The sequence below is a fragment of the Mauremys mutica genome, chromosome 5, assembly GCF_020497125.1.
Source record: "Mauremys mutica isolate MM-2020 ecotype Southern chromosome 5, ASM2049712v1, whole genome shotgun sequence".
NCBI lineage: Eukaryota > Metazoa > Chordata > Testudines > Geoemydidae > Mauremys > Mauremys mutica.
In genome coordinates, this window is record NC_059076.1 from 59,238,325 (window position 1) to 59,256,658 (window position 18,334).

Below are 18,334 nucleotides of genomic sequence, written 5' to 3' on the forward strand. Positions count from 1 at the left end.
AAGTAACACACAAAGCCGCACTATGGGACTTTTGCTGTGCTGTAGCAGTGTACGCATGGGATGTTACTGTGTTACTGCTTCTTGGGCAGTAACTGGCCATTTAGACAAGCCCTTAGAGTTAAGGTTGCACAACACTTTCCATTATAAGGCCCTGTTTTCATTTGCTTTCATTATTGCCAAACTTTAACTATTTGGGTTGATAAAGGCCACATGCCTGCCTCATGCTGAATTTTTTGGAAAACTTTAACCAAAATGGTCAAGCCATTTCTGAGACTGAAATTTGGGAAAACTGTGTTATTTTGGCCGTGTTTATTTATTTATACCTACATACATATATACCACTGTTTTATAGAGAAGTTCTAGTTGTGCCTCCATACTTTAGAGCAGGGCCTTGAAAGTTGGCAGGACGGATGTCCTGGTGTCTGGGGGCATGCCTGGTGCTGTCTCAATTAAAGTCTGCTCAAATATGATCGAGTTATAAGTCTATGAAAAAAATCACACTTTGCACCTGCTCAGCAGAGGTTTGTTAGAGGCTGTAAATGTTATTCTTCAAAGATTCCATCTGCATGCGCCTTTTACACACAGCTCCTGCATGCCGACTGGATTACGCATGCACCACCCACACAGCAACTGAGCATGCTCCATCCCTGGGCTGTAAAAGCTGAAGAGCATTTTCCACACAGTTGTTCCCCCCAGCTACTAGAATTGCTGCGGCACTGTGCACCAGAAGTGAGAGGCAGGGAGACTGTCTCTCGTGCTCTCAATGACCTCCCCTCTCCCAACTAGAACAAGAAGAAAAAAGAGGAAAAGATCTTATTCAAATGCAAAGGGGTGTGGTGTAGAAGGTGGTGGTGGTGATGGAACAGGAGCCAAAATAAAGACAGGGACTGGAGCTGAGAAGCTTAGGGACAGAAGGGTCTATAATCACTACAGCATGTTCCCCTCCCAAACATGGAACTGACCCTAGGATTCCTCAGTCTCAACATCCCTCTGATCTCTAGAAAATAGCTGTGCATTCCAGTGGCCAAGTGTCTCTCTCACCCCCCCCCCCATCCTGGTTCACATAGAGCAGTGGTTTGTAACCAGGGGTCTGGGGCCCCGGGGGGCTGCGAGCAGGTTTCAGGGGGACTGCCCAGCGTGGCCAGTATTAAAATTCACTAGGGCCTAGGGCAGAAAGCCGAAGCCCCGCTCCACAGGACTGCAGACCGGGGCCCTGAGCCCCAACACCTGGAGCTAAAGCTGAAGCCTGAGCAACTTAGCTTTGCGGTGCCCACTGTTGTGTGGTGCCCCGGGCAACTGCCCTGCTACCCCATAACGCCGGCCCTGGCTTTTATATGAAGAAAAACAGTTGTTGTGGCACAGCTGGGCCATGGAGTTTTTATAGCATGTTGGTGGGCCTCAGAAAGCAAAAGGTTGAGAACCCTTGACATAGAAGATAACTGCCTACTATTGCCACTAGGTAATTAGTTAGCTCAAGTGGTAGAACTCTGTGCTGAGGATCTAAGGGCTAGTCTACACTTCCCTGCCGGGTCGATGCGGTGAGTTCGACTTCTCGGAGTTTGAACTCTCGATAGTTCGAACTCCCCGCGCGCTCCGGTACTCCACCACTGCAAACGGCGGTGGCGGAGTCGACCTTGGAGCCGCGGACTTCGATCCCGCGGCGTCTGGACGGGTAAGTAGTTTGAACTAGGGTACTTCGAGTTCAGCTACGCTATTCACGTAGCTGAACTTGCGTACCCTAGTTCAACCCCCGCCCTTAGTGTAGACCTGCCCTAAGGGTCTGAACCCTGATGATGACCCACGTGGCGGTCAGCAATATGGTTCCACATGATGGAATTTTCTCTCTCTTTTTTTTTTTTTCAATTTGCCTTTTTGAAAAGATAGGAAATTACATTAAATATACATTAAAAGAAAGTTAAGGTTGCAAAGACAAGCACTCAAAAGTTAGAAGATGCCAGTGCACAGGATGCACAATGTTCAGGAAATGAATCAGAATTGCGTAGCATATAAGGCTGTTTTCTGCAGGACCCCTGTCCATGTGTATTGCTGAAGTTGGAAAGTTTATAGTGAAAGAGACAGGGGATTGCAGGAAAAGAAAAGATAGTCTGATGTTTAAGGCAATTGAATACCACCCTGGAGAACTAGATTCTCTCTGCTTCTGCCACAGATTCCCATGTGATGCTGGGCAAGTTACTTGTATCGAACTTTTCACAGGTGGGCAATTGTTGCATGTTCTGTGTTTTCTGGGTGTCCAGCATGAGGCACCATTGGCCAGATTTGCAAAAGAACTGAGTGCTCAGAACTGAAACTGAAATCAATGGGAGTTGTGCTTTGAATGCATAAAGTGCTATAAAATGGTAAGTATTCTGAAAAATCAGCCAGTAGGTGTCTCAATTTGGGTACTCAAAAATCTGTGTGCCTCAGTTCACAATCTGTAAAATGGAGATAAAACCTCCCGGTCTCACAGGACTGTTTTAAAGATTCATTAATGTTTGTGAAGCACTCAGATACTACAGTGACAAGTGTAATACAAAAACCCAGAAGGAAATTAATTCTGTGTTCAGTGCAAGGTTAAATTGCATGCTATAAATAAGGCAGGGGCCACCCATTGAAAGATGCGGCTAAAATGAAATATTGAACAACTGCTCATTCACCGAGCCATCCATCCTGTGCTCAGAATGAGGCAGAGGTTCTGTGGGAAAAAAAAATGTGGTCTCATAATTAGAGATTGTATTATAATGTGCATACAGAAGGGTGTGGGCAGCCTTAATTCTGGCATTTTCTAACTTTTGATGGCCTGACTTTACAATCTTCAAGTTCTTTTAACACAGGATTCTTTAAATAACATAATTAGCAGTAGCCATTACATAGGCAGAACTTTTTCCATCATCCTGGTAAAGGGCACATGACAAAAGAACTATACAGTGTTCTCAATGCTCATTTTGCATTGGGCTGCAAGGTTCTCAGTCTGGACTGCTATTTTCCCCCATTTTATATTCACAAACTCTCTTCTCCATATGCAATAGCATATGTCTGCAGCAGTGAGGGTCAGATGCTCAGTCTCAACAAAGATCAACGTGGCTCCAGGGAGCACTGTAGTATCTTCTCTATGATATTAGACTCTACTATCCTGAGGCTGTGTCCTATGTGGCAGCATACGGTGTTGACAGTTTATCTTTAAGACAGCCATCTTTATCTTATTCTTAAAAAAAAAAGTATATTTAAAAGACATACCTGTCCAATAATAAGAGGAACTACAACAGTCATAAACAGCTGTGAGAATATAGATGTAAAAGGCACAGAAGAGGATGATCCAAGCTACAAAATAAAAATAAAAATACACTGTTAATATTGAACCTTTCCTTCACATCTCTTTTGAACTCGGCAAAGATCTGCAATATTTACTTATATTGACTGATGTCCTAATGTATATTTTTACTTATGTGTTACACACATATTTACACACATATATGTAACTGTTAAGCCTCATTAATATATGTGGTGCTCCACAAGTTACAAAATTAAGGACAGTTTCTGCCAGAAGAGTTTATAATCTAAAGCCTCAATTCTGCCAATATTTATCTACATACGAAAATTAATCTAGAATAAGGTAGGGTATGAATTTAAAGTGGATTAACTATGCCTGAATAACTCCATGTGTGGATGTTTTTATTCCTGAATAAGAGTGCCTTATTCTGTATTAGTTTAATCCACTTCCATAACGGATTAGCCAATTTTGAATAAGGCATTCTTATTTTGGAATGAAAACATCCACACATGGCGTTAACCAGGAATAGCTATTCCAGAATAACTCTCTGTGTAACTCCCCAGTAGTTCCTTCTACACCAGCCTATTTGGATGTGGCACAGAAGCCCCCGCTGTGGCACATACTGGGTATGCATGTGCTTGTCTGCTGCTGCTGCATCTGTGACCCCACATGGGACTGCAGTATCAGGGAGAATCTTGCCTGGGCATTTTCCAAAGGGGGAATTTCATCCTTTTTGCATATGAACCTCTCCAACCTTCAATTTTAAGCAAATGTGAACAGAGAGGTAGAGCCCTGGTTCCTTGCAGAAATTCCATTGCAGATTAACCAAAATCTCATCACACAATACACAGCCTCCAGGCTGGATTTGCTCTTCTAATGATCCCTGTAACAACTTTTGAAGCATTAAAAGGTTCATAGGTTTCAAACCCTATTTTGACACCACTTTTGGGTTGGGGAGTTAGAAGCATTAACGACTATATGTTTAAAGAAGCTTTTTCAAGTGAAAATGAAGATTTTAAAACTTTAACAGCAGCTTCAGGGATTCACCCCACAGAGGAGTAAATCAAAATGGGTGATCAGGATTCCAGGACCCTTCACTTTGCTTCCTGAGGCTACAATACTTTTACAGTGACAATACTGTATTTGTGTGAAGGATCCACTGACTTATCTGAATGTTTGAAAGTTTTATGTCAATTACACGAAGGGTATAATCACATTCCAAGTCAAGAATCAAAAGATGTCTGACAATAGAAAATATTGCTGAAAAAGACAGCCATTTAGACACCAATATTCTTGCCATCTCTTCAAACTATTATTTCAAATGTAGCATTTCCAAGCACAGAATCTGCATTTTAAAGCTTCAGATTAAAAGCAGTTGTGGACTCATCAGCACAGATGTCAAGTTTTTTAAGAAAAGGAAATTGAATTATAGCTGGTGAGGGTTGGGAGACGTAAAGGGAGCCATATCACCTATGAGAAACAAATGATTTTATACAAAGCCATGATCTTCCAAATCAGAGTTTTAAAAGTGCAACTGTTTCATCACAAATGTGAATAACCACTTTGACACCCCCTGTTTTTAACAAGTGCATGCACCCGGCTTTGTCTTGTATCCTAATGCCTTTTACTCATACATAGTTAGTTATAGTGCCAGCCTTCAATCCCCCACTCAGGGTACTGCTGTTATTCCTTCCTCAAAGATAGATTCCTGGTTTCTTGTTTCCTTTCCCCACTCTACAATGATGTCACCGGTGGGCTATATTTTATCACTGTCAAGTCCCAAAAGCCTATAAGCTTAAAGACAACTGGCCAGATCCTCAGCTGGTGTAAACTAGCACAGCTCCATTGAAGAGCTGGCCCTGAATCTATGCCCAGAGGATACAGAAGACAGAAGGAAGGAGGAATTCTCATTCATCTACGACAAGTACACTTTTCAGCCCCTGATCACGGACATAATATGGCCACTGAGAAGTGAATCTCGGATGATTCTGATTCTGAGATGATGCTTAGCTAAGCCTTATTAAAACTATCTGGACATACAAAATTATGCAAAATTAGACTGGAAAACTCACAAGAACACATTCCTTCTTGATCACCCGCACTTGCTGTTTCCAGACTTTACTGTACTTTGGCACTTATGGTCTCATCTATTAACGAAGAGCTAAAATGAGCTAAAATGGGGAGGAGGGGAGTAAAATAAGGAGCCATTCAAACTTTTCCAAATCTTAAAACTCTTACGTTACTGGTAGAGCGACTGGCTGTATACTCTCCTTAACATCATAATCCCAGTACCTAAGAATGAGATGCCCCCCCCACCTTTTTTTTATTTTTTTAGAAAGCCAAATAGAAGGAACATTTCTTAAACAACTTTGGGAATAAAAGAATACCAATCACATATTTTTAGCTGTAAAAATGTGACTGGATTTTCTTATCACTTATGTAATAAGTTAAAAGGAAAATAAATTGTGGAGATAAAGTTTAGCATTTAATCACATCTCATCACAAGTTTGTCTTTCAAAATACTGAAAAATTGATCTGTCAGTGTATTTAATCTTAAAACATTAATTCTTTGCACCAGCACATGATTTTTATTTCATGGACAGCTTGTTTACATATACTGTATAACTTGTGCTCTTCTGGATATCTATGTCTGAATATGGTGCTCATTAACAGCACAGGCTCATGAAGCACTAACTTGAATCAGACAAGGGGACCAATTTGAGTAGTCCCTATTCACTTAAATAGTCCCATTGACTTCAACGGGATAACTCATATGAGTAAGGAATGAACACATGAATAAGGGTTTGCCAGGTAAGGCCATATTGGGAGCAAGTTCCAGGTGAGTTTCTCCACACAATCCTGTCACTGTGCAGTACTTAAACTTGACCTGCAATGCTCCTGCTACTCCAGCCCTAGACCCCTCTGTTCCAGAGACTGCCAATTTTAACAACACCTGCCAAATTATTTAGTGGGTTTGTTTATAGCAGAGTTCACAGCAGAGACACTGACTGAGCCTGAAGTGATAGGATATATTTAACTTTGGTTGTACAAAGAAATCCTCCTTCCATGAAAATGAGAACACTCTGCACTTTCAATCCTATCCTACCTCCACATGTCAGCTGGTCAAATCTTTTTTTTTTCTGGCTGCCAGGGAAGATATCACAGCTGGGGTGTCCTCCCCAAGGAAGAGGCTGTACCCAGAACTGCCACAGACTCAGAAGAAAAACCTCCTGCCAGTCGTACCAAATTACAATCCAGTGCCACATATGCTGCCCATATTGAGTCCACTTCAGAGAAACTCTGGGCTCTGCTCTACAGCATTTTCTTGTACTTAACATATTTTTCCAGGCTGTGTCCTACTGTCTACTGTTAGCCAATTACACTGTTAGCCAGCTTGAGCCTTCTCCCTTGCTATGTACCCCAAGAATCTGTGCAAGCCTCACCAGCGATAACAAGGGTGGGGAAGGTGGTAAAAAGAAGAGATGACAGACTGGAAGGGTCATTGGCTTTTTGAGTTTGTGGTGCAATTTGCAGACTCCTGCAATATTTTGTGAGTTTTGTATTTAGAGGTCGATGTATTCTGTCAGCCATAAAGGCAATTTTAGTTTATTAGGCAGAAGACATCTTTAAAAGACTCTCCAAGTGTTTTAAAGTGATCTCTGGTATACAATTACAAAAGTACAGCCAAGTGGAATAGAAAGCCCTCCACAGAAATTTTACTGATATTAGATTCCTCTACCCTTGCAGATGTGCAATTATCTATATCTGTGTTAGGGGATGGGAGGATCTCTGTTGTTCTTTGGCAACTAAAAAAGAAGTATAATGTAAGACAGTCAAAAGTTAGTCTGACACAAAGGTACACAGAGTTTGATGCAAAGCTCACTGAAGTCAATAGAAAGATTTCCACTGATTATTTCCATGAGCTCTGGCTTGAGCCCGTAGTACCCACTGAGATTAAGGAGGAAATTAATCTGTATACATAATATATATTATAAACACGGTAGAAAGAAGATGGTGCACTTTAAATCATTCAGATGAAAGAATTGACCTGTAAACAATTAATGTACTGCATGGTCTTCCCCACTCTCACAATCAACCTGTTGTCACACACCAGTGACATACATTAGCCACAACTTCCTTAACAACTTCTGTGTCTTCTCGGCTATTAATATATTATTTAACAATTCACTCTTCAGTTTACTGGCAATCAGCCTTCACTTGTCAAGAACTCAGAAAAAATGAATGTGTGTATGTTCTATGATATCGAAAAAGGGAAGATATTTTACCAAGGAAACAAAGTACAGTGCAAAGAAATCCAGGAAGTTTTTTTTCCTGAAAATCCGAGAAATCCAGCATTTTGGGGAACAGTAGTTTCATTTAAAGACTGTTAATATAAGGCAAATGTTAAAAGATAATAAAACTTTAATATTTATGGCAATATGTAGTTTTACTCATGTTCCCTTTCCTCCATGTTGTTTAAACTGAAGTTTTCTCCCCTTGACTAAGCCTTGATTCTTTCAGTTATGCTATATTCTGATACTTGTAGCATCACTATTCACACCATCAAAATGACTGATATAAAATACAGAACTTAGGAAAAAAATCACTGAATAAATCAAGTAGAATGAGCAAGCTGATTAGGAAGTAGAAAAGCTTCTATTTCAACATCTGTATCATGGTAATCACCTTTGGTAGTATGGCAAATACAGAAGTAGTACATGACAGTGACATGACGTTTTGCTAAGTATATTTTCACAAATGTACATGAGTGTTGCAAGGGCTTTTTTAACATTTCATGTTTAAGTGGTTTTGCAGGCAAGCTTTGAAGACTGACGTACACAAGAATGTCAAATACACACTTGGCCCAACATTTCTTTGGGGACTTCAGTAAAGATATATAGATTCATACATCTTTGTATTTGTTACTTTGTTATCCAACCAATTATACTTCCATAAATTAAAGAGAGTACCTAGCATCCATTCATGCACAATAGTGGTAACAATTTCAAGACCATGGCAGAGTTGTAATGTAATACCATAAAAAAGTGCAAAAAGTAAAAGTAATATTTTGTTTTCATAAACATTTACGTGATTTGTTATATTGTGGTACCAAATACATTGTGATTAATCAGCTATGTTTTATTATGTCAGTACCCCTGCACTATTGTAGCAAAGTAAAATCTCAGAGCTATATTATTCTACCCCTGAATAGGGGCTTAAGAGCAGGGGAAATATAAGGAGCTTCCAACCTCCTCAGCTGAGCATAACTGCAAGTCCATGTACTCATCCAAGGGCAGAACCAGAGAGGATAGTGGTGCTATCCATCCCAAGGGGGCCCTGAGAGGAGAGGCAGAACCATTTTCATATAGAACATCGCACTTGTGGCACAAAGCTATGCTCTCCCTGCTCCCAGGGGAGTTCCAAAAGACTGGTTCCCTGAGGCATCCAGCTCTTTCCCAACCTGGGACAGTGCTTACAAGACACAGTCTAGCCCTTAAAGATATAGACACAAATATAAACATACAGCACACACACACTGTATTAATGATGTTATATTTTAAGGAGACACGGGAGTGATGATGTAGTTAAAATTGTTCCAGGGCGCTGTGCTTCTGTCTTTCAGATGAGACATAACAACAATGGTGCTGACAACTTGAGGTTATTAAAGAGATCACAGCACTATTACCTTCACAGCATGATGTTACAATTTGTTTAACTGTCTTTTATTAACATAAATGCGCCCAGATGCTTTCGCAATGGCAGCATATTTTTTAGAATTCAAATAATGAACATTCACAAGAGTATAGGTGTTAGCCTTAATATTCCAGCCAAATTGTAAGTTGAGGGCTTGATTCTTGCACCTTTACTCATGTTAAGTAGAATTGTACTCTGCAAGTAAAAAATAACAACAAAAAAACCTATTCAAGAAATACAGTGCTAATCAACTTGAGTAGGGGTGCCAGATTTGGGATTCAAGTAATTACATTCTGTTTACCTAAATTCTCTCCGTTGTTTCACTACATATTGTTCATCATTTCCTAACATAAACTGTTCATCGTTATTGTGTGCTATTAACATGTACTCTGTTTCACCTGAGAGGAGGTGGCAGTTATTTCAATATTCACAGCAAGGGATACAGCTTCTATAACCAGATAGCAAAGTTTGTAAGGCACTATGCAATCCATTTAGATGAATGGTGATTATAATAAATGTAGTATCATTACTGTTACTGGGAAAAGTACATACATTAGTTGAAAACAGAGAACAAAGTAATAAGATAATTGTAAACATAAGGTACTGTTCCATACCCACATGATGGGAGAAAGCCTGGGGAATTAAACTACAAACTCTCTAAATTCTACATTGTGACAATTATTCATCATTAGTAGAGAAATTCCCCCAAAAGGAGATTTCTTCTGGTCTATGAAAATTCCTAGCTTACTTTTTTTCCTGAATTGTGTTTTTTTTTTAATAACAGCTTAAAAACTTGGCTCTTCAGTTTAAAAATCTTGATTACTTTGTACTGCCACTACTGGTTTCATTTAAATATCTAACCTGACACAAGGAGAATAGGAACTTGTCATGTGTGCTCTAGTATATAGGGTCCCATATCCCTTTCATAAAACCTTGCAAAATGTTGCAAAGAAAGGAAAATGGCATATTCCCATGTTAACGTACAACCAATGGATCTTAAAATGCTTTATGTTTCAACCCTTTTCTGCTCATCACATATATGAATGCAAATGTGAATATTAATTATGTATTGTTTATGATACACTGCCCATTTATAACAGCATCTCTGGGAATCCAACATCATAAGTGTTAAAAATAAAAGTTATAATGAGGACAACAATACCGGTGTTTAATGCACCTGGAAGTCAAGGTTCTATAGCTTCCTATTACAGTGGTAATCAGTGATACTTATGAGGGTTGCAATCCTTTAAAATAAAATCTAACAAAAGGTACCAACAAAGATAAAGTCTGCTAACTGAGGGTACAATATATGAGGTTTCATAAAATCAGTCTTCAAATCTCTGACCATTTTGCTAAATAAACTTATAACAAGTTTGGTAGCAGAAGTATTCTCTTCAGAAATGTGACTGACAATCTTATATTTAACACCATTCATTTAGGGAAATAAATTATTTGCAGGAAATGTATAATTTATAACAAGCTTTCACTCTTCTTCCATTTGTGTACTTCAACATGTCTAACAACTTTGTTAAAATGACTCATGATTACATTACTTTGTTTGTAAATGTCTGTCAAGCAGTTCAAAACATTATATACTGTCAGAAATTAACATGGGGAACATTGAGGGGGGGGTGGAATTTAAACCATGACCATCTAGGGCCAAGCTATCTAAAGAAAACAAAAGAACAAGTTAATAAATAATAATGTATGTGTATTCTGGTAGCACTCAGAAAGCGTTAGGCACTGTTTACACATACAGGCCTTGCCTTAAAGAGCTTATGGTAGTCTTGTAAATATTATTACTATAATATAGTATTCTAATGATAGTATTATTACTCTGTTGGAGCATGGCCATTGCTTTATTAATACTAGCGTGCATCATAGGCCTGATCCAAAGCCCATTGAAGTGCTTTTGAAAACCATTCAGTGCCCACTGAAGTCAACATAAAGACAACCAGTGTTGGCTTAACTCTGCTCCCACTGAAGTCAATGAGAGTTTTACCTTGATGCTGAGTTTTTGAAAATCCCATCCAATATGAATAAAGTATCAAAGGACAAATCATCCCTTGTCACACACAAGACTTTTACACATCAATAAATCCCACAGAATCATGGTTCGTGTTTTAGACACTGTGATAATTAAAGCATCTGCAGCTTTTGCAGATTTTAGTGCAGTCACACATTTTGTTTAGAGCTTTGTTAAGAAGTGAATTAGTATTCTTTTTCTTCAGGGGAGCAAACAGCTCAGAGTGCTACAAATAGTACGGTAAATAATACACAGTTAAGTGGCACTGTATTACACTAGTATCTTTAGCACTGATTGGAAGCACATATGCCTACTCTATAGCTCCTATTTCTTCTTGAACATTAGAGGCTTTTACCACTTGCTACAAGATGAAATAGAAGATGAGATACAAGATGAAAAATGTTACAGCTGACCACTAGCTGGCTGGAATATTTTGTTACCTAATCTTTTATTTGCCCATAAAGAGATGTCACTGACATAAATCAAGCCTTTATAAAGTTGTACCATTGAAAAATTAAATACATTTCAAGTTTTATGAAAAAATGCACCTTCCCCCAGGCTCTGTTTCAAAAACATCCTATTTCAGTCAGGGTACAAGGGTTCAAGACATCACTTAGAAAGTGAAAAACATGCTCATGTTCAAGGTAATAAAACCAAATGTTTTGTCTTTTTAAAATGGGATTTTGGTCTTGTAACTCCACCCCTCTGGAAGAATCACCATCTATCAAGGAGAGCAGAAGAGGGGCAGACAATGAGGAGAGCAGTAGCAGACCATCTGGAAGCAGTTCCTTCCTTCTTCCGTATCAAGAAATCAGATCACCTCTTTCTGTGAACAGGTGTCTTTCATAACCTACACTAAAACACAGTACTCACACCATGAGTCCATACTTACAACCCCTTCCGGGGGTTTGATTGTCATAATACAGAAATTAACAGCAAGACAACAAAGTTCAACTTGAACCTTTGTGATAGGTGTGGCCGCTCCTCAGGACTGCTCAGCCCATGCCCTATATCTCCTCTCCCCAGAGAGCAACATACCTCAGTGGTTCAGTGAAACCCATGTATCCTGTTGCCAGCAGGATCAACACCTACTAACTGATATTAGGTATTTCAGGGAAACATTGCCAGCATGTTACAGGGTCACTTCCTGTGTAATGACTAATAAACATCACTTGGAACCAGATCTCTGTCTGCTTCCATGAACTGTAAGAAACCAAGGCCCTGACTGATGACCAACTACTGAGTAAGACTTGAACAAACAAGAGTCAACAAGATTCTTGTTAGTGGCGCCCAATGGCTTCAGTAATTTGTCATCCCCTTTCCAATCTCTCACACACCTCTAACACAAAAATACCCATAGGTTTTAGTTGCCCAAATGTAAGACTGCATTTACCTGGTCAAACAGTCAACAGGCTTCAGGCCCATTTTGGCTCATTATGATTCCATGCTACCCCAGCACATGCTATAAGATAGCTCTCCTACCGGGGTAAGCATTTTGTCATTGCAGACATGTGTGTTTGGCTCAGCATGTCTGATAGCATATGCTTTTGTGATACTGTCAGATGAGAAGGCTCACACCCCCTTATAAAAGGAAGCAGTTGGCATTGTGTTTTCTGTGACACATTTTTATTTATTACCAGTTAGGAAGAAGTTTATCCCAAATACTGACCACAACCCCTTTTGAGTATCAAAACAATGTAAAATCAGTGAAACTTCTGGTTTAAAGTATACTTTTTAATAAGTGGTAAGTTACTTTAAAAAAGGGATTAGAGTCTTAATATCAAAATACTCACAAAAAGCAGCAGTAGCAGTGGAGTTATAACGATACCCTGGAAGAAATAAAAGAATGTTTTATTAGCCAGGAAAACAGAATCTTCTCTTTGTCATCTTAAACCCTGATGCATGGAAATACAGAAATTTTGTTAAATTAAAGCGAGGCTAAGTGATAAAGAAAGGAAAGCTTTCTCCTTTTTAGATTGAAGACTTCCTTTCTCAAAATATACACAATACAGTATAGAAGTTCAGACCAATATCTTGTCAAGATTTCCCCACCAATATGTTGTACTCTCACTTGGTTAAGCTGCCCCTCCTGTCAGGGAGACAGGTGGTTCAGTCCCACGCTGCCTAATTCATGGTCCTCTCTTGAGCAAAAGCTCCATCAGCTGTGATGAATTAGGTGTCCTGATTTTGTAATGTAAACTAATATCCCCTAGGAAATGAGCTGAGATCTCAAAACTCATTTCACTTGATTAGACTCCATGTCTCAGTGGAGGAAGGCAAGTCTTTCATCTAATTTAGTCACACAGGACCACCTCAGCTCTCCACATCCCCCAGGCAGAGACAGGCAAAAGATTTGTTTTCTTCACTGACAGGGAACAGGTTTAAGGCTCATGATTGGACAAAATACAAGTTTTTAAGTTTCATGAAAGCAAATCTTAAAATGAATTGTTTGGGTTGGGAGTTAACATGACATGCTTCACTTTCATAGCTGCAAGTGGTACTTCTCCCTCACCCTCTGTCATACTTCAATATTTTCTCATGATTTAATAAAAGCAGTTTGTCATTTAATGCATATTCATTCACAAGTCCCACTTAGAACTTCTTTTGTAAACAAAGATTATTTTTCTTCCCAATATTTATCAGATTCTATTAATGAGACCCACTCACAAACTCTATATATTTTCCAAGGGCAAGATGCCAACCCACTTATACAAATCTAGAATGATAGTTTTCCCACCTATTCTTGGTTTCAGCCAAGTGAAAAATACAAGTTAAAAGCAGTGCTCCCTTTTTGGTAATTTTTTTTTGGTCATAATTCAGCTTTACTCTGGCTCTTCAAAGCTGTTAAAATCCAATATAAAACTCTCTCTTTATATGGTGTATTTGTATTACAGCAATGTCAACAGGCCCCAAGCAGAAGACACTATTGAACTAGACACTTATGAACAAACAGGAAGACACAGTTCTTGCTCTGAAGTGCCTTGTTTAAAACAAGATGCAACAAGTGAGAAACAACAGGAGGGGACAAAGGACAAGGGAAAGAGGAATAAGAACAGAAGGTAACAGGCTAGCTGCACCAACTTGAGAGTTACACATTATTTTAAAGTATTTCTTGGAATAAATAAATGATATGTCTAGTCTTTGATGGCTTCTCAATCTAGCCATCATTTATCAGCTGACTTGTTTTGAGTGTCCAAGCAGAGGCGGATCCTGGAAGGATGGTTTTAAAGATTACTTCAGAGATGGCATTCCCTGTGTGAGGAGCAGCGTGAAAGAAAATGCAGCAATGTTTGTGGGAGAAGTAGACAAATGGGTGTTCAAGGATGGCAAAATCGGTGGTGCAGGAAGCAGCAGGTGGGGAGCATGGGATGTAATAAGAGCTGTGCAGATATTCTGCAAAGTAGTTGTTACAACACCTGAAATGATGGCCTATCGAGAACAACTTTATAGAGAGAATGTAAAACGGTCATTCCAGTATAACGTGCCACATAACACACTCGTAGGGTTTTATTAGCCCAGTGGTTCTCAAACTTTTGTACTGGTGACCCCTTTCACATAGCAACCCTCTGAGAGAAACCCCTGCATATAAATTAGAAATATTAATTAGAAATGTTTAATTTAAACACCATTATAAATGCTGGAGGCAAAGCGGGGTTAGGAGTGGAGGCTGACAGCTCATGACCCCCCATGTAATAACCTTGTGATCCCCGGAAGGGTCCTTACCCCCAGTTTGAGAACCCCTGTATTAGACACCGTTGAGTATATGGGCTAGATCCCCCTCTTCCCCTTCTGTGTACTAACAAATACTTCGCACTGCCAAGTACCTGAAGCTTCCCTGGCATAAAGGAATCCCCAGATGGTATAAAGCTAGCATAGCCAGCTCTATGACGCCCACTTCTGGACCCAGGCACAGGGGGATTGTCTGGGGTGGAGGTGATGTACCCAAAACACTTGCACTCTAATGATTCCTCCAGTGGAACAGTTCACTGGTGTAACAAGGCTACTCTAAGGTGCTGAATTAGGGTCCGGCCAGCCCTAACATTTGGGGAGCAGAAAGGTGGCTTGTATGACTGCATGGTGAGGGGTGTCCACGACATCCCTCATCCTGGGCAGCCTGTGTGAGACAGACAGAAGGCTTGCGATGGAGCAGTGCAGTGACTGCTCTGTCCATGTGCCTGGGGTTGTACATCATCCCAAAGACAGCAGGGAGGTGGTGGGGCCATATCCTCACTCCTGTAGCAGCCTGCAAATTTGACTAACTCCTCGCCATGTGTGGAGGTGCAGGTTCAGGACTATGAATCAGCTTTGGGCACATCACCTCCCACCCCAGAGAAGCCCCCTGTGTTTGGGTCCAGAAATGGGTATTATAGAGCCAGCTCTGCTGGCTTTATACCACGTGGGGATTCCCTTTTGCCAAGAGAAGTCTCATTTAGGAAGAATGTAAGAAGAGGTTAAATTACTGTCATTCTGGTGAGTCTGGGGAGGGGTGGTCCCTTCCTTTTCACTTACTCAACTATGTTCTTCAGGACAGGGCCTGTGTTTTCCTATGGGTTTGCACAACACCTAGTGTAATAGGGTCCTGATAGTGATTAGTTCCTTTGGGTGCTACCACAATACTATTGCTGCTGCTGCTAATTCTAAACAGGCACAATATAAAGAAAAATTACCTCTTTTATAATAATGTAAAGGTGGACGTGAAGTTGAAATATCCCTCTACATGTCAGATTCCTGACTGACTGGTTTGTTAAAAAAGTGGCTCCTAAACTTAATTCTAGCAATTCTTAGGATAAACTTTATGACCAGCGCTGGTGACCTTAATAAACTCAGAAATGAGATACATGTGGTCTCTACACAATCAATATTTATAGGGTCAAATTCTGCCCTCAGTTTTAAACAATCAGTACCCAAGGAAGTTCAGAGGAGCCACCCACAATTATCTGGCCCATATTTAAGAAGAAAATAGTTATTTGATGTTAACATTTTACTTAGATAAATAGTATCAGTTCCAGCACATGCAAAGATTTAAATTAAAACTATGGACATTTCAAGCCATATATCTTTTCTTTAAGCAGCTCTCCTTAAAAGTATTCATAACCCAACAGTATATTTCTGAATCCACAGATATCACAGAATGTGAAATTAATGTGTACTAATCTAAAAGCAACTAGTAAAGATTGTAGACAAAGGTTTAAGTTTGGGAGATAACACCAAAACATTGGTTCATTCTAGAATAAGCAATTCAAAGAACAATAGGAAAATGATAAGCTATTCAGTACTGTCCAATTTATATGTTACTCTACTGAAATGCTAATAGGCTGAATCAGAGATAGAAGTACTCTAAGTACAGGAGGTGAACTATAATCTTACGTTGACAGCAACAGTTACTGAATGCCACAAAGGAAACTAAAAAGGGAAATATCTCATTTCTAGTCCATTGCACACAAACACCACCAGGAAGAAAAAACTAAATTTGACTACTCTTTTCCCTACCTCACTTTCTGAGCAAGTGCTGTCAAGCACATAGTGCATGGAGATAAACAGGTTTAGCACTTCCAGCAAAAGCTGAGCATCTGCCCTTGTGGATGCAAGGTCATTACACAGTTTTAGCATCCTCAAAGTTAGGATGGAATGTTAAGCTCTCTCTGTGCAGCCCATAATGGAATCTAAGTTGTAAAGTGACTGCCGTTTGCTATCTGCAGAAAAACTTTCAAGAAATCCATTTACACCTCTGATGTGAAAGACTGACTGAATATATTTCAATGATTTTAGTGGGAAGGATGGGGGGAGGGAATCACAGCCTGACCTGAAACACTGATACAAAGTACAATTCTGCATAGAATCAGTCACATTATAAACTTGTAAATGCACTTCTCTTTACAGTAAGGATCACAAAATATGTCACGGTTAAGAGAGCTAGTTATAGTCTAATCTTTTTAAAACAGAGAACAGGTACAGAGAGATGCATTTTACCATATTTCCATTGCAAAGAAAATGTTCAAAAAGAGATCACATTGGTTTTCTGTATCTGCTTCCTCCAGTATAGCATTACCCCATCTTGGTTACTGGAAGATGTTTTCTTCTCTGATGGAACATGTATCCTCAATACATGTAATCAGCTGCAAAGCCGGATAGCAAGAGGAAGTAGCATAACAGATTTTACAGCCATGATGGCTAATCATTACGAAATAGGTGATGTTAACGGATATACACCACTACCTCAATATAACGCCACCCGATATAACATGAATTTGGATATAACACGGTAAAGCAGTGCTCTGGGAGGGTGGGGCTGCGCACTCCAGTGGATCAAAGCAATTTCAGTATAACATGGTTTCACCTATAACGTGGCAAGATTTTTTGGCTCCCAAAGACAGCATTAAATCAAGGTAGAGATGTATAAGGCAGGCCAGGCTGCAGAGAGGCACTTGGTGGAAGAGGTGTAGTGCATTATTGTAGTGAGGCAATGAGTCAGGCAGACTTTCTTTAGAAACCTTAGCCCACAAATTTGCCATGTCCTTTTTCTCCATCATTACAGGCAGTCAGTGACACCTGTATGCGGGGACTATCAATCAACAAACTTTTCTTTGTACATAGTCTTTAATTTGTCTTCAGAAACAGCACTGGAAAGAACAAACAATTATTGGTAATCAAAGCTCTGATCCAGGAAAGCACTTAAGTATGGGTGTAGCCCCACTAACTTCAATGGATCTACTCATACTTAAAGTTAAAGTTAAGCACCTGCTTAAGTGCTTTGCTGGGATGAGGTATAATAGGATTAAAAATGTAAATGCCTTGTCTCTGACCACAGCATCATTCTATTCAATGTACAGTACTGCTGAATGGTCAGTATTTCTATTAGTATGGAGTAGGTTAATGAAAACAGCTCTGTGTGGGAGCCAACTTTGTTGGCAGTCTCAGCAGAGACCAATGACTGAAAGAGCTTGGAAACTGAATTACTCCATCCTCACCTTTAAGAACATAAGAATGGCCATACTGGGTCAGACTAAAGGTCCATCCTGCCCAGTATCTGTCTACCGACAGCGGCCAATGCCAGGTGCCCCAGAGGGAGTGAACCTAACAGGTAATGATCAATTGATCTCTCTTCTGCAATCCATCTCCACCCTCTGACAAACAGAGGCTCGGGACACCATTCCTTACCCCTTAAATTCAATATGGAAACCAATACGCAGCTAGTGCAGAACATGAAGCACCAGCGATATGCATTGCCACTGTAAAGCACCACATACTAGGTATGCTGCCATGAACTGCACCAGCTTAAATTTCCGATTTGGCTTTAAGCACAACCCATGTCGGACTGCATGGCATAAGCCAGTCTTGAAGTGACA

The 18,334-nt window shown here is 39.9% G+C and overlaps 1 protein-coding gene across 3 annotated transcripts in view; it reads right to left on the reverse strand.

The window, feature by feature from the left end:
• Positions 1 to 18,334, reverse strand: part of SLC10A7 (solute carrier family 10 member 7) — a 194,301-nt gene that overhangs the window by 47,250 nt on the left and 128,717 nt on the right. For all 3 annotated transcript variants that reach the window (XM_045019556.1, XM_045019557.1, XR_006579922.1), the window contains exons 6-7: positions 12,782 to 12,817; positions 3,235 to 3,318 (exon numbers count right to left, since the gene is read on the reverse strand). In XM_045019556.1, coding sequence (XP_044875491.1) covers positions 3,235 to 3,318; positions 12,782 to 12,817 — 120 coding nt within the window. The remainder of the gene's footprint in view (positions 1 to 3,234; positions 3,319 to 12,781; positions 12,818 to 18,334) is intronic.